Source organism: Vanacampus margaritifer, chromosome 2 (assembly GCF_051991255.1).
Source record: "Vanacampus margaritifer isolate UIUO_Vmar chromosome 2, RoL_Vmar_1.0, whole genome shotgun sequence".
In the NCBI taxonomy this organism is placed as follows: domain Eukaryota; kingdom Metazoa; phylum Chordata; class Actinopteri; order Syngnathiformes; family Syngnathidae; genus Vanacampus; species Vanacampus margaritifer.
This window is the reverse complement of record NC_135433.1, coordinates 28,837,924-28,854,340: the sequence shown is the minus strand read 5'-3', so window position 1 is coordinate 28,854,340 and position 16,417 is coordinate 28,837,924. Positions and strand designations below refer to the sequence as shown.

Here is a 16,417-nt window from a genome sequence, read left to right as displayed (position 1 = left end):
CTAAAACATTTATAATAAATGTAAAACATAAAGCTAACTACTTTGCGGATTTCATTTGTCGCGAGTATTTTTGGGAATCTAACCCCAGCAGAAAACGAGGGAACACTGTATAACCATTCAATGTCAGTCGATTGAAAAATATAATTTACGTTTAATTATGTCTATAACTCCAATGCATAAAAAAACGTCCAGATGCACTTCAGTTATAGAGAATTCAAACACATTTAGGGGAATTAAAGTGCCAAAAGAATCACACATACTTTTAAAAGGAAATTATTTGAACCATTAATGGTGAGCTGGTTGAACTATAATAAGATGATTTTATTCTCATCGTCATCAACCTAACTTATTACAACATAAAACCAGCCCTGTTCAGTCGTAATTTTGTTGCGTTACATTGGGTTATTACGGTAACCTCTACTGCCTGCTTTTCTGTGCCACGCCTCCCGTCCCGTCTCAAATGCCACAGTAAAACAGTCGCTGCATAGCGAATAGATTGCCACTTCCCAGGACGGAGAATCCATACGGTCAACACGCAACGGGGTCAGTCGTTTAAAATCACTTTGTCAACATAATCATAATGTCATGTGTCGTGGTCCTGCTCTGCCGTAGTCGACGGAGCCTGTGATCGTGAGAGAATCGGGAATTAACCCTCCGGATTTGCAAAGGCATTTCTGGTTCAAAAGGCAACATTTCGGATGTTGAAATAGACCAACATAACGTTTTGTACTTTACTCGAAGATGCTCCGTCGTAACGAGACTGCGTCACACATGCGTGAAAGGGCTGACAGTGTTGTCATTTGTGCACTTTCATTTGTTATGCTAATGTAAACCCCCCAGAAACATGTATGCATTACGAGCAGTTGAAGGGTTTAAAAATAATAATCAGGCCATGTGTGTTGTTTGTTTTGTTGCATACGTATTCGACATATAAACGGTTTGCTATTTCCTTAGGAATGTGCAGTTTGTGCCGTTTGAAGCTACATTTGCACTTGCTGTTTGTGCTATGTATGTTTTGCACTGTAACTTGTAATCTTGCCGTAAGGGTTTACATGAGCTGAGGCTGTCAAGCAAGTTCAACAGTGACAAGAGTTTTATAAATACACGTTGACATTATCGGTTAGATTCCTGACCTTGTCCGAGGAAAAGCACGACGCAGAATCAGGCTCCAATGACCCTGCCTGCTTTATAAGATGTCATTTCATATTGCCTAAACCAGAGGCAACAACCTGCTTCATTTTCATCTGAAACGATGGATTTCAATTTGTGGGTTGCAGGAGCATGGGTCTACTGTCATTGGTAGTGTGATTTTATTATCAAAGTAAGTTAATTTCTTGAGTGTTTTGCTTGCTCCTCTATTCTTATTTATTTTGAAATAATGTCCTATTTTTGTATAATAAAGGGAAGGAAATTGGATTTATATATTTTTTGTCTGCTTCGAAAAGCAGATGAAAAGATGAGTTTCTGCGACTCTGAATGCCTCCATTGTTTTTTATTTGTGATAGAGAGACATGTAGATTCATCAACATTTCAATTGTAAAATGTAAATGCACCCAATTATAGCCAAAAGGTTAATTTCCTTTGGTAGTCCTCTTGCCTGAAGGAATATAGCCATACGGAGCTGATGCGAAAACAGGAAAACAAGCTATAGGCATGAAAGACATATACGTACAATATTTATAAAAACGGCAAGATTACACATGACTAATTAAACCTACTACAGGTGTTAATGTTGACAAATTTGGTTGTCATTTAGCCATTTTTATATATTTAAATGAGCTGTATGAGATGGACTTTCTTATGTTTTGTGGGATCACATTCCACTCATTACCTGTCATATAAGAAAGAATTCATCCATGCATCCATCCATACATTTTCTTAAGCGCTTGTCCTCACAAGGGTCGCGGGGTGTGCTGGAGCCTATCCCAGATGGCTTCGGGCAGTAGGCGGGGTACACCCTGAACTGGTTGCCAGCCAATGGCAGGGCATAAGAAAGAATTGATTGACCAAATAAAGTTATTTTTAGCGGAATGTCACAATCTTTTTGAGTAACCCCTAGTACCATAGTTGCAAGTGATCTAAATTGTATAAAGCTAGAGTGGAAGTGGGGCTAAACTGTGAGGGATTTTATAGACATGGCAGCAGTCCTTAAAAATAAGGGCTTTCCAGCTTTGCGGCCTATATTTGCTGAGTATTGTGCAATGGTGAAAGGATCTTGATTTTTATTTTTTAATCCAGAATTTTAAGCGTTTGTTTGTATGAAGACATTACCAGGTTTAGAGTAGTATAATTTGCAGTAGCCCAGGTGGGTAGAGTAATCTGAAGTATTGTAGAAAAAACTGGCATATTTGTGTTGCTTCTGTCAACATTTAATTTCTAAAGTGCCTGAAATTTGCAAGGGTGAATTTTAGAATTGTACTCACTTTATTAACTTGATGTTTAAAAGTGAGATATTAAGTATTCATACTCATTTACAATGTCAATTTTATGTCCACAAATGAAAACAAAAGAATCTATGTGTGGTGTAGTTTGGGCAAAAACAGTTTTGGACAAGTTAAGTTGTAAATGACAGTTACTCAACCAGTTTGAAATGTTTTACTACGACCTTTGTACGCGATGCAGCAGCCCCAAAATGATCTTTACCCTTTACAAAAATCACATTCAACAACTACACACATTAGGCACATTGTGGCCTAAAGATTAGACTCTAAACCAATTAGAGAGAGTGAAAGATGCTGCCACTCTCTGATTGTCCAGATAGTCACATTCATGTGTGTGTGATTTTGAAAATGCGTATGCTGCAGTCAGATATCGCTCAGACCAGAAATTAATATACTTTTGTGGGGAAAAAATTAAATTTTCTAAATTGTTACATGGAAGGTTTCGCTCGACATCAGTGATATGCATCAATTGTACTCCTCCTGGACATTTTGGGATCATTATTTGTATTTTTCCATTCCACTTGTTGGGAAAGTAGAATTAATGTGGATACGTAGTACGTACATAATACATTGCGATCTAGTGGAGTGATGCCATCTTGGAGAACATAATTGACATGCATTGTGGACATGTAGTTTATGAATGGTCAACGCACACTTTAGACTTATTCATTTGGAGACAATCGGGGCTTTTTAAGTTCTCATGGGCCACATTAAATGACGTAGCGAGCCACATTTGGCCTGCTGACCTTGAGTTTGACATCTGTGCTTTAGAGCAGAGATTGTCAACTGGCCGGTCGGGACCCAAAAGCGACTCATTTTGGGAGTGTTGCAGACAATTAATTTAAAATGTCATGTATTATTATTGGGATTTTTATGCTGCAGTGCAGAAGTGTACCAGCATGGAACATATTGGGTAAGTGACAGGAAGTGTAGCTGCTACCTGCAGTTTACTTTGTAAAGAAATACAGTGCAGCTTTTGGAGATATATATGACACTTGTGTTATCAAAGGCTATTTTTAAACCAAATATGTCAATTTCTGTTAATTTCTTAGTGTGTATAAAAGTGGGTTGTGACTTTACAACAAAGGGAAATGCACCTCCCAGGGTGAATGCATTGGATTTAGTTTAAGAATCTGTTTGAGGTATAATAACGCATCATGAAGAATTCTGATGAAATGTCCTCTTTGCAGGTGACCAGTATTCAGGAAGAACTCAAAATGTTGCCTCAAGACTTGAAGCAGATCCGAGTGCTTATCCTCAATGACAAAGAGAATTTGGAGAGGACCCTATTCAGACTTGATCAAGGTAAACTTTGTTCAAAATTTAAATCATCGCTATGATCCATAAGAAGGGAACATATCACAACCAACCTGCTGTTTTTCTTGTGGATTAAATTCTCTAACGCTGCATCTGGTTTTGCTGAAGTAACTTGAAAATGCATTTCTTTACAAAGTACAAGGAACAGGTTAATACTAATATGGTTGGTGTGACCTGCAATGGGCTGCTATTTTGGTGATCGTGGCCGGATGGTATGGAGGTGTGCAAAATGGTTGACATAACCCAACCTAAGTCATTCAAGTGTGCTGCAAAAAAAAACAAAAACAAAAAGCGGTCACTTGACTACGCTGCCTGAAATCACAATTTTGATCCTAAAATGATAAATCATTCAACCACCCATTTTAGTTTTGCCAGACTCTTGAAACCACATCTTGCTCGAGTCAGTACTTGAGCCGCAGCATTTTGAACCAGCCGGAGAGTTTTCTTAACGACTTGACTTGCTCAGGCAGCATGCTCATAGAATTACAATTACCCAGCCAAGAGGTTACAAAGCACTAATCACAAGTGTTTTCTAATAATGCAGCCTGCGGCAAGAATGTCAACACAGTACAGGTCTAAGCACAGACACCCGTGGGACGACATGATTGATTTTACACAAACTGAGTCTTCGTTAGTGATATTTATTCATTGTAAGCAAGGAGGATATTAACCAGTTTAGGCTTAATGCCAATGACATACTCTACTCTCTGTAGGAGGATGTGATGATCAATGGTGTCAATGATTACTGAGTGGTGTGAGCCTTTAAAAATGACTTTTCATTACAAACATTACTTTTAAATACAGATTTTATTTTATTTTCAGTTAGTCTTCTGTATTTACAATACAGAAAAAAATAAAATACAATTATCCTAAATAACAAGAGTCTCAGACTCCAAAGAGTTAATGCGCTTATGCTTCCTCAGGTTTTGAGCTCCAGTTCCGTCTTGGTCCAAGTCTTCAGGGCAGGAGAGTTACAGTGCACACCAACTACCCACTTGAAGGGCAGCGGTTTGAACGAACCACTTTCCGTGTTTTGGCCTGGAAAAACCCAACAGGACGTGAGGATGACTCTGATAAGTTTTGCTTTCTGGATATCAAGGTGGCTGGTTCTTTTCAGTACTACTTTGGATTTGGGTAAGATTCCACTTTAAACTGTCAGAATGTAATTGATCGGTTTTATTTATTTGATTTGACTAAATCGCTGCATTACCGTTTGCTAGGGCTGGGCAATAAATCAAATTAATTCGATTTAATCATCAAAAACAGCTCAGTGACCTAGTGGTAGAGTGTCCGCCCTATGACTGGGACGTTGTGGGTTCAATCCCTGGCCGAGTCATACCAAAAGACTGTAAAAATGGGACCCATTTGCCTCTCTGCTTGACACTCCGCATTAAGGGTTGGAATTGGGGGGTTAGATCACCAAATTATTCCCAAGCGTGGCTGCTGCTGCTGCTCACCTCACCGCTCCCTCAGGGGGATGGGTCAAATGCGGAGAATGAATTTCGCCCCACTTAGGTGGGTGCGACAATCAGTGAATATTTGTATTTTTTATTTTTATTTTCCTGGAGAGCTCATAATCAGTGAATCTTAATCTTAATTTTGAAAATCAAATCGTTGAAAATTTGCTAAATTGCAAAATCGAATTTTGTCTTCTGGATTATTAAAAGCTCTTGTTCTTATGTTCTGTTACATATTGTGAGTTGTAATTTTGCACAAGTGGCGTAATGTTGGATGGGTGGTTTACAAGACATGTTTACAATAGCTACCAACTGTTTTAATTGTGGCAATTAAGCACAAACTATGAATGTTAAAGTTTATGCTAAAACTGATTTAGAACCGGTATACATTATTGTTGTCTGAACATTTTATTTTGCACAGGAATTATTTTTGAATAAATTAAACATTTAAATAAACATTTGTTGGGTTTATTAGATTAAAATCAATTAAAATTGTAATCGTCCTGAATGACTGGGGGAAAAAATTTAGATTTTATTTTTCGGCCATATCTCCCAGCCCAGCAAAATAATATTGCACTGGGGAGAATTAAAAAAAAAAAATCAGTTGAGTTTTATTTTTACACTGATTAAAACCAAAATTGACTTGCTGATTTCAAAATTCCAGTCATTTTTTTCCCAGTACATCTAGGCCCGGTTTCACAGAAAAGGCTTAAAACTAGTCTCAGACTAATTTGCTGTTTGAGCTGGCCTAATTTGAGGTCACTTGCCAAGATGTATCCTAAAATAGTCATAGAATTAGCCTGTTCTGGTTTAACCAAAACCAATTGCAAGAGTGCAGATTAGAGCTACTCTTGGACTAAATTGAAGATTAAATTAACTTCATTTTAGTACTGTTAGTGAAAGGGAGCACAGATAGTTTGGGAGCAGGGAGTACTTAGAATATCGAAATGAACAACAACATTAACTACAGAGGTTCCCATCATGGTGGCAGAAAAACCAAGGACTTACATTCAGAGCTCCTTTCAAGTTGCAGCTCTTCAGTTATAAAATATATATTTTTTAACCATGAAATGATTGATTATGGCTTGCTTTTCCTCAATTGTGTTTGTGATACATAACATAACAACATATATAAATAACATGCTGAAAAATTGAATGACAAAACTAAAACAAGGCTTTTGTGGTGGACAAAATACTCTCAAGTCCGATTTAAAAATAAAAAATAAAAAAAATCATTACACAGCTTTCTCATACATCTGTCTTTGAACATCTCTCTCTTCTAATTTCATATTCATATTCTACGTGCAAAATTAAAGTTTTCATGTCTTTCATATATTTCATTTTCTGCTCACGAAATTCCAAGACTATCTTCATGCATGGACATCCTTTTTGGTTCTCTGCTTGGAAGGCAACATCTTCTCTTCAGGGATGCCTTACCAGATGTAGAGGATTCACAGTCTTTGTGCAATCGCTCCTTCACAAGGGTTAGAGTAATTTCCTCTGGGAAAACATCAGTATTAGAAAAACTTACATTGTTCTTAGAATGAAATAAAAATAATGGGAGAGACAGACAGTGGAATAATCTGTATTTACAAGTGGTAACTAATTTGGGTTCAGTTTTTCTTCTCCATTGTCCAAATGTTCATTACCTGGTTTCTTCTACAGTGTATATCATTCAGTGTAAGTAAGCAATGTCATGGAATTTTATGGTGTATGTGAACTCATAACAGACAACCGCAGTTATTTGCATTGAAATTAATTGCAAATGGCAGCCCAAGCACTCCTCTTATGTTCAATGGCAGCTGTATGGGATTTACTTTCAATAACAGCATGGTTTCCCACAATTTGTTTCTGTAGAGGTTTTTGTTTTCATACTCTATAGCTTTTTGATGTGTTCTTTTTCTTTCAGCCATGCTTTCGGGCCAGAGTTTCCTCCATCAAAGTTGTCCTGAATTCCATTTCAGGTTTTCATTAGCACCATTTTCGTTTAAGCTTACTTCAGGACTCCTTCATAGTCTAGGACCAACTAAGACAGATTTAAGACACACTCATGCAAGCCACTTAAATGAACTAGCGTTAGTAATTTGATTTAGGCCTAGTCCTGTCTTGATATAAGCCTTGTCTGTGAAACCGGGCCTATGTTTTGTTCCCCACAGCTTCCCTTGCAGATTAGCTGTAGTAAAACTGTAGTAAGAAGAGCTGATTACGATTGGACTCATCGACAGCTATGTGGCAACTTGTTTGTGCAGTCACAGTTGAGACCTTTAGATCAATATCTGCAAACGGAAAGCTGGCATACTTGTGCTTTTTTTTGTAGTTTTCAAAGCTTAGCTGTTATCTTAGTGTTTTATTAACATACACATTTAAAAAAAAAAAAAAATGTATTCTTCTTTTTTTAAAACGGATCCTGCAGCTCAAAAACCTGACATGATAGAGAAAAACTGAGACCAGTTTTGGATTCCGTACCCAAAAGTTAAAAGCAGCTGTCAGACCCAACTGAATAAATATTATGTTCCACAGTGTTATTGTTACTCATTAGCACAAGTCAATGAATAGTCCACTTCCTCACATAATGGAGTATGGTTTTTTTTTACATCACATTTATTCACCTCATATCTCATTGAACTGAAGCAATTAAATATAAAGCTTTATTGGCATCAATTTATGGCTCCCCTTACTGACTTTTTATTCAATTGTAAAGATAATTTATGGAGACACAGTACAGTATATGGAGTTGCATTCAAATTGAAAAATAACTTTTTTCCCCTCACAGAGACACGGAGAAGTCTGGAGGAGGCTACATTGTTGTCAACCCAGTTCTTCGTGTTGGACCAGAGAACCGCGTCCTCCCATTAGATTGCATCAGCATTCAGACCTATTTATCCAAGTGTTTGGGACACTTGGATGACTGGCCAGCCAGATTGCAAGTTGCAAAGGAGTCAGGTATGTGTGTGACTTCTTTTTAAGCAGAACATTTTACCAAACGCACTATACTGTATATGGAACTGATGTCATCATACACTCTAAAAAGAGAATTGTTGAACCAATTTAAGATTACAAATTTAATTGTTGACCAACTTTTTTTAAAAAATTGCTTCAATTGGTGACACACAATTGAATTAAGTTAATACAAAGTTGGGCTGCTTGATTATGGAAAACAAATAATCACGATTATTTTAGCAATAATTGAAATCATGATTATTCAAACAATTATTTTATTTTTTTGTACAAAACAAGAACATGTTTAAGCATTTAAAAATATTAAGACCAATAAATAAATAAAAAAGTAGAAACACTATAATTATGTAAGCTCCTTTTGGCCCAAGCAGAATTTATAATAATATATATTTATTATACTAATAATATTTATTTATTTATTTTTATGTTTGCAAAAACTTGAAGTTGTAGTGCAGCATGTGCACTGTGCACAGGGACAATCATTTATTTTTTGGTACAAAACAAGAAAATGTTTAAACATAAAAAAACTATTAAAAAATATTAAGAACCATGAAATTATTTGAAACGCTATAATTATGAAAGTTCTTTTTGGATGAAACAAAATGTATTAAATTAGTTATTTTAACTACTGCCCGAAGCCAGCTGGTATATGCTCCAAGCGCCCCCCTCCCTTGTGAAGACAAGCGGTTAAGAAAATGGATGGATGGATGGTTAGTTATTTTAAAATTTAAAAAAGGTGCAAATGTAGAAATTTAAGCAACTCAAAAATTTGTATTAATAATCTTTTTTTGCGATTATGTTGATTTTATAATTGTGGAGTGTGATAATTGAAATTGTAATTGAATTTCGATGAATTACACAACCCTAGTACAAAGTGAATATATTAAGTTTAATTAATTATGAGTTCATTAAACTTAATGTATTCATTTGAATTAAGTTAATCCAAAACAATCCAAAATTAATTTATTAAGTTTAATGAACTCATTAAATGAATCCAAAATTAATCCTAATTGAATACAACAATTCTCTTTTTATAGTGTACTTATCACCTGAGAGTTTGATTCTGTCTCGGCTGTGTGCATTTGTGCACATTACCTTGAACGCAGATTCATCATTATTATTCATGTGTGGCTGTTTTTTTTCCCGGGAATGTAGCAATCAAGCGTGTACCATATCATACGCGAATAATGCATATGTTTATTCCATTTCCTAGGGTACAACATGATCCATTTCACGCCTTTGCAGACGCTAGGAGAATCCAGGTCATGTTACTCCTTGGCAGACCAGCTGACCTTTAGCCCTGAGTTCAGCCCGGATGGCCGAAACTATAGCTGGACAGATGTGGGGGCACTAGTGGAGAAGATGAAGAAAGAATGGAACATGCTGTGTATTACTGATGTGGTGTACAACCATACTGGTAGGTGACTGAATATGTGTTGATGTGTGTTGTATTGACCTTTTGCACGTGACGTCACAGCCCTCATGGGAACGCCCACTCGGCGACACTGGACGGCAAAAGAGCCACTTGCCTGTATTGGAACCATTGAATCTCATACAGCGTAAAGTCCTTTATCTAATTGATTATTTTATAAAATGGTCATAACTTGCTGTGCGGTCGGTTGTACAGACAGACAAAGGAGTAAACCAAATGTTGCTTTTTATCGCATACCTACTAATGAAGACAAAAGACGTCGATTGATAGCAGCAATCAACAGAAAGGACGGGCAGTCCACAAAGTATTCACGGATTTGCAGCAATTATTTTTTGCGAGGTTAGTAGATAAATGTTCATACATTTTATTAGTAAACGTACACTCTAACAAAGATTGTAACAGAGGTGTCGAATTGAGTGTTTCAAATCACATTAACGAGCCAGATAGTTAGCGTCCACTACAACTGCACGAACACATAGCTTAGTTTTAAAATGTACCTTCTTCAAAACTATTAATAATGGGAGATTTCGTCTTTGTGCTTGGAGTTTTTCTGGAGCCGGAGTCATATTCACGAAATTACTGCATAGCTTGCCACTGCGATTTGTTCCATGCTAGTAAACATAGTAACATAACATCATCACAGCGTCTCAATATAAAAACAGACTATTTAAAAATAAGTCAGTTAGCATGATACACAAGTTTTACCTTTGCATTACGAGGTATATTGTCCCCCGGTGTGAGCGTAGCATCTCGTCCCAGAGACTCAGCCAGCGACAAGCTTTTGAATCAGAAGAGACGGCATTGACTACATAGTGATTTAGGTCGTGCGCTGTGAATTCCGGCAAAGTCGGGGATTTGATTAACTTGGTAAAAACAGCAGGCAACAGAAGGTAAGGGGCTGTTTTCAAACTAGCGATCTCCAACTTAAGTAAATATCGCGCTCTATGAGTCCCGATTAAATGTGCAACTTTGACTGACAGGCGAACATTTTTTTGAAGTCTCTATTGGCAATAATAACTTTTAATTTGTAAAATAACAGTCGCTAAGTCACTAAGTTGCTTTGCTCCGGGTCAGGTTCACTTCCATTCAACAATCATTTCCTTCCGCCGTCCGTCATAGGGCAGTCACGTGATCACGTGACGTCGGTGCAAATGGTCAATAGGATGTGGTCCAGAAGTATTTGGACACTGACATAGTTTTTATGATTTTTCCTCGCAACACAATCACAAGGGTTTTATTTTAAAACAAATCATGGTTGATGGTTACAAATTTCTTCCTGATGTCCACAATATTGTGCAGAAGGTTGGCATATGATTGGCAAATTCTACAATCGAGAGACACTTTTCTTCATTTTTCTTTTCCTGTATGCAGCCGCTAATAGCAAGTGGATCCGAGAGCATCCCGAATGTGGTTACAACCTGGTGAACTCTCCCCATCTACGTCCAGCCTGGGTCTTGGACAGAGCCATCTGGCATCTAACCACCAGAATAGCAGAAGGGCGGTACAAGGACATTGGCCTTTCTGCCGATATCACCAATGAAAATCATCTGAATGTAAGTGCACGACTGCTTTTTGCACTTTATCTTTGAGACTGCTGTTGAGGAATAGATCTGAGGAGGGTACAGGAAATGTTCTGCAACATTGAATTTGAATATTCAAATGAGATTAGTGGCCTTTATCATCTGTAAATGGACAAAGTTCAGAACCGCCAAGACTCTTCCTAGAATTGTCCGTCGTTTAAATTAAGCGATCGGGGGAGATGGTCCTACAAAAAAAAAAATAAAAAAAATGATAGCATACAATTTCATTTATTTATTTATTTATTTGACGATACAATAGTGTGTAACATTTGAATTTCAAACTATTTTCTGTGTGTTCTTGTGTGTTTGCGTACTTGTGTGTGTTTGTCAGGAGATCCGAAGTGTGCTGTGGCAGGATGTGTACCCTCAGATCAAACTGTGGGAGTTCTTCCAGGTGAAAGTGGACAGTGCTGTGGAGCAGTTCAGAACTCTCTTGCAAAATGGTCAGTAGTACAACAATTCCGCTCAGATACTGGACACTGTCTTTCAAAAGTATTCGAACAGAACCCTAAAATCCTTCATTTTTGCCTTAGATCAAAACCATTTGGGTTTCACATCAAAATATGAAACGCAACTTGTGTTCAATTGCTATTGGAAAAAATTATTCTCTTTAAGCGGTCCCTGGATGCACAAAGTTTGAGAAGCCCTGCTGTAGTTTGTCTGTTTTGACCTTTTGTCTCATATTTACTTTTTGTCTTTTGATGTCAAACCCAAACATTTTTAGTTCGCAGGACAAATTAAGGAACTGACTTTGCTCTTGCTGTCTCGTACTTTTGAATCGTGTCTGAATAACCTAACACACAAGATTTGGAGTATATGACTAATGTAACTTTTCATAATCAAAACAGATTTTATTATATACAGTACAGTGTGCCTTGACACACAAGTTTGATTCATTGCCTGACCAGGCTCATCACTCAAAACACTCCTATGCAAAAGCACCTTTTCTCATTGACTTGAATAGAAATGACATTACCGGTAATCGGTTCCAGCCTCCCCTGAAAAACAAAAACAAATGAGTACTGTTGCATTTAATTAACAATATATAAAAATGTACTTTATAAAAACAGTGTTATTGTTTGTGCATCAAGATAAATTCATCTTGGCTCCTTTGTTGTGACACTGGTGAGCAGTGTGCTGACAAACAAAAAATTGGTTCTACTATTTTGAAAATTGGTTCCACAACTGTGACTCAATAAGATGAAGTAACATTGGTTGTTTTTTGCAGAGGACAACTCATGTATGCCAATATTGGTATCTTGTCTGTTTACATGTGTTGAGGCACCATGATCAAATAAGCGTGATAGCACCGCCATGAAAATATTTGCTCGCAAGTCAAAGCAAAAATATCAGCTGAATGACGACTTGTATCTCAAAAACACTTGTGTGGTCACTCGTATTTCAAGGCACAACTGTATCTCTACAGTGAAAGTGAAGTACTGTAATGTCTTGATCGAGTCTCTCGCTGCAGCCTCAACAGGGAGGTCCAAACTTTTCTCTTCCGGCGGGATGCCGCGGTTTTCCCAGCACACCTGAGAGACAGTCTCTCCAGCGTGTCCTGGGTCTTGAATCTCACTAACCTGATCATTATGTGTCACATGTACTGTACCATATCTGTATGTGTATTGGAAGGTGCAAAACCAGATCGTAGTAAGACTAGAGGGGAAAAAGGCCTAATCATCATCCAGGATCCTGGTTGGCGACGTTATGGCAAAACAGTGGACATGAACTCGGCTCTTGAAACATTTGGACCTTCCAGGTAAGACACATTTTAACACAGTTCATTGTATAAATGTGTTAAGTGTTTTTTTTCTTCCTTGTTTGTATGTTCAATGTGTGGAAGAAGGATTACATTAATGTCATTTGGATTGTTTTTTTTCTCCCCACAAATGCTTTGTAGTGATCTGTTCTTCCAATTCCACAATACCATTCCAACATGAAAACATTTAGAAAATTGTCGTGAATATCAATTTGTACATAGGCTACTTCTTGAATCTGATATTACTAAATATATTGTAAATGGATCACGTAGTTTACATTCCTCTTTTCTTATTTTTAACTTTCTGTTCAAGGTGTATTCAAGAATCTTTTGTCACTGCGTCTTCTGGGTGGATCATCTTAACGGTTAGTTCTCGATCCCGTTAATCAATCTGCCGTAACGACGTCGTGCGTGCTCGTTCCTAGCTGAGCATGCACACTTGGGAGTGTTTGTAGCGTGTAGCCGCTGAGCTTCGGATTCAGCTATTCATCGTTGTAGCTCCACCGATCTCACCGCATACTTTGAAAATGGCTGAGTGCCGCAAGAGAACATCTGTCTATGAAGTGAGGCCGGCTGCAGAGGCTGATGAAGATGATGATGAAGATGAGCCCGCACGTTCTCGACATCTGATAGGCGTTTCCCCCGGACGAGCAGGAGAGCTGCTAGGATGGTCTTTCGCATGCGAATATTTAAAAAAGTGACAAACGGACGTTTGGCTTCTACTTTTCGTGAAGATTCTTGAATACAGCTTTAAACAGAAAAACGTTGATGCATGTAGTTGTATTATTTACCTAACTTTAATTTTCAAAGCATGTATTGAATTTGACAATTTAACAAATATTTCAAAACACTTTCAATAAGATTCAAACATGACTATATTACCACTATTACTATTAAGTAGGGTTAAATAGTATAAAGTTGTAAATGTTTTTGGAGTAAATCTTTGTGATTGTAGTAAAGGACTTTCAAGGGACTCCTCTCACCTAACATGAGATAGCGTAAATAGTAGCATAGAAATTTTATTTCTTCAGTTACTTGGATATAAATGTGTTATATTTATGTAAGTAATACAATTTTTTTCACCTTCAAATTGCACTTATGAAGTGTCTGTCCTGTTATGTAACACTGGCTATAATAATACATTTTTCAAAAGTTATTTTCTTTGTATGTATTTTTCTATATGGCTTATAAGCAGGGGTGAAAGTGGGCAGGAACGGTCCGGAACTGCGTTCCGGTAAAAAAAAACATCATTCCGGTCCGAAAATATGATGGCAACTGTCAAAACCCCATGTTAAATAACCTGCCAGGCTGCCACCCAAGAATTACTATTATAATTAAGTCATATATAATTAACAAATTATTATTAATTAAGATTTACATACACGACAAGTCACCAAAAGCGGGGGGAGCGCGAGGCGGCACGATTGCATATCACGTGCACCTGCGCGCCTGCGTGGGGCGGCGCGGAGGACGCGTTTGGAGACACGGTGCGGTGCGGCGAAAATTCGCATATTCGCCAAAGTTGAAAAATTTGAACTTTCTTTGCATTTCGCATCGCGGCCTGATAGGCTGAAATATGTGCCACATCGGCTTCGGGGATGGACTACATCACACACAGTGTACCTCTCATTTTATTTGATCTGCAATTAATTTTTATGCGTGAAAGTGCGTAAGAGTAATTGTTTTTACTCAACCCACAGCTATTCCCCACAGCACATAGAGGAGTGTTGCTATTTGTTGCGACAGAAACTTAACCAGCTGAATGAGGAACAACTCCACATTGTGCATCAGCATCAAGAGCAGGTAGAGTAAGAAAATGTTTCTGAGCTAAGATAAGAGATAAGGAATAATTCTTAAAGCGGAAGTCAAGCCAAAATGTTCTTTACAATAACAACTTCTATGCGCCCCCACTTGTCAAAACATTTCATTCTGATTAATATTGTGTTTGTGGAATATGAATTAAGCAGAAAAACACACCTCTTTTTTCCTTCTAAGTGGGCGGCCATTTTGCCACTCGCTGTTGTCTGAAAATGACACATTGCCTAAGGGCTGGATAAGAATGGGTAGAATTTGCTGCTTAATTAATATTCCACAAACGCAATATCTAAATTGTGAAAACAGGATCATTTCCTTGTGATTTGTTTTAAGCATTATGTAAATCATTTTTGCTACTTATCAACTGTTAAGGTGGTAAGCCTTATAAAAAAGTCAATGGAAATCATTATCTTATATTACTCTTTTTAGTTCATATTTGCTTGTGATTGTTTGCTTGCAGGCTGCCAACTGCATTGTGGGAAATGTAACATATGAACGTCTGGCAGAACATGGACCCAAATTAGGCCCTATTAGCAAGAAGAACCCTCTTGTTACCAGGTACATTTATTTTAATTCTTTGCTTGTATTTTTGTTCAGCCCTACCAGGACTGTTGTAACGAAATAATAGAAACACACAAGCACTATGGAGTGTTAAATAGTCAAATTTAAAAAGTTGTTAAAAAAAAATAAGTACCTAGAATGCTACATTAATAATATATACTATTTGTAATAAATCAAATTTGACCAAGATCAGGCCTGCTGTAGCTTTTGGCTCCAGTGTGTTGGGATCACAGGTTCAGATGGTACCAGGGCAAACCAGCCACCATGCCACACTGATCAGACCAGTGTTCTTCTTTCAAGCTTTCTCAATTTCAGCGAGTGGAATACTTGCTGAATGCACTCGGTCTGATCCAAAATGCAACTCTTCATTTGTAGCATTGTTCAGCGGACTGTTCTCAGTAGTTTTCGTAAAAAGGGCTTGATTTTTTTTTCTTCTGTTTTTCTCAGGTATTTCACCTTCCCATATCAAGATATGACTTTGGAGCAGGAGATGCAGATGCTGAATGACCCAGACAAGACACGTAACTTCCTGGCTCACAATGGTTGGGTGATGGGGGATGATCCGCTGCGCAACTTTGCTGAGCCAGGTAAACACTTTACTGCAATTTAATTACTGATTTGGTATTTTCTTTTTCTTTTCCTAAATTACATTTAGTCCTTGTTGTCAGATTGGTCTTGCTCTAATTCTTTGTGTCTGTGGTCTTAATTTATGCTTACATTAGGATCCAATGTCTACATTCGGCGTGAGTTGATATGCTGGGGCGACAGCGTCAAACTTCGCTACGGCAAAGGACCTAAAGACTGCCCTTTCCTGTGGGCTCACATGAAGAAGTACACGGAAATAACCGCCAAATATTTTCATGGAGTCAGACTGGATAACTGCCACTCTACACCATTACATGTTGCAGAGGTAAGCTATCCAGTAATAGCCGTCGATGTGACCTGAGCAATTTAAATAACCTGTTCTATTGAGTGACAGTAAAGACGCTGATATTTTATTAAAAAAAAAAAAAAAACTCTCCAAAACTACTGTATCCTGTTTACAAGTCTCTTTTTTTCTCCCTGTCTGTAATGTAATGTTTTGTCCAGGCTATGCT

General features: G+C 37.6%; 1 protein-coding gene across 2 annotated transcripts in view; it reads left to right on the top strand.

Moving 5' to 3' along the window:
• Nucleotides 1-403: 403 nt before the first annotated feature.
• Nucleotides 404-16,417, top strand: part of LOC144043063 (glycogen debranching enzyme-like) — a 35,423-nt gene continuing 19,409 nt past the window's right edge. For both annotated transcript variants that reach the window (XM_077556300.1, XM_077556299.1), the window contains exons 1-12: nt 404-543; nt 3,632-3,746; nt 4,682-4,892; nt 7,989-8,158; nt 9,387-9,590; nt 10,977-11,158; nt 11,517-11,628; nt 12,818-12,944; nt 14,645-14,747; nt 15,220-15,317; nt 15,768-15,907; nt 16,043-16,230. In XM_077556300.1, coding sequence (XP_077412426.1) covers nt 3,659-3,746; nt 4,682-4,892; nt 7,989-8,158; nt 9,387-9,590; nt 10,977-11,158; nt 11,517-11,628; nt 12,818-12,944; nt 14,645-14,747; nt 15,220-15,317; nt 15,768-15,907; nt 16,043-16,230 — 1,623 coding nt within the window. In that variant the 5' untranslated portion in view covers nt 404-543; nt 3,632-3,658. The remainder of the gene's footprint in view (nt 544-3,631; nt 3,747-4,681; nt 4,893-7,988; nt 8,159-9,386; nt 9,591-10,976; nt 11,159-11,516; nt 11,629-12,817; nt 12,945-14,644; nt 14,748-15,219; nt 15,318-15,767; nt 15,908-16,042; nt 16,231-16,417) is intronic.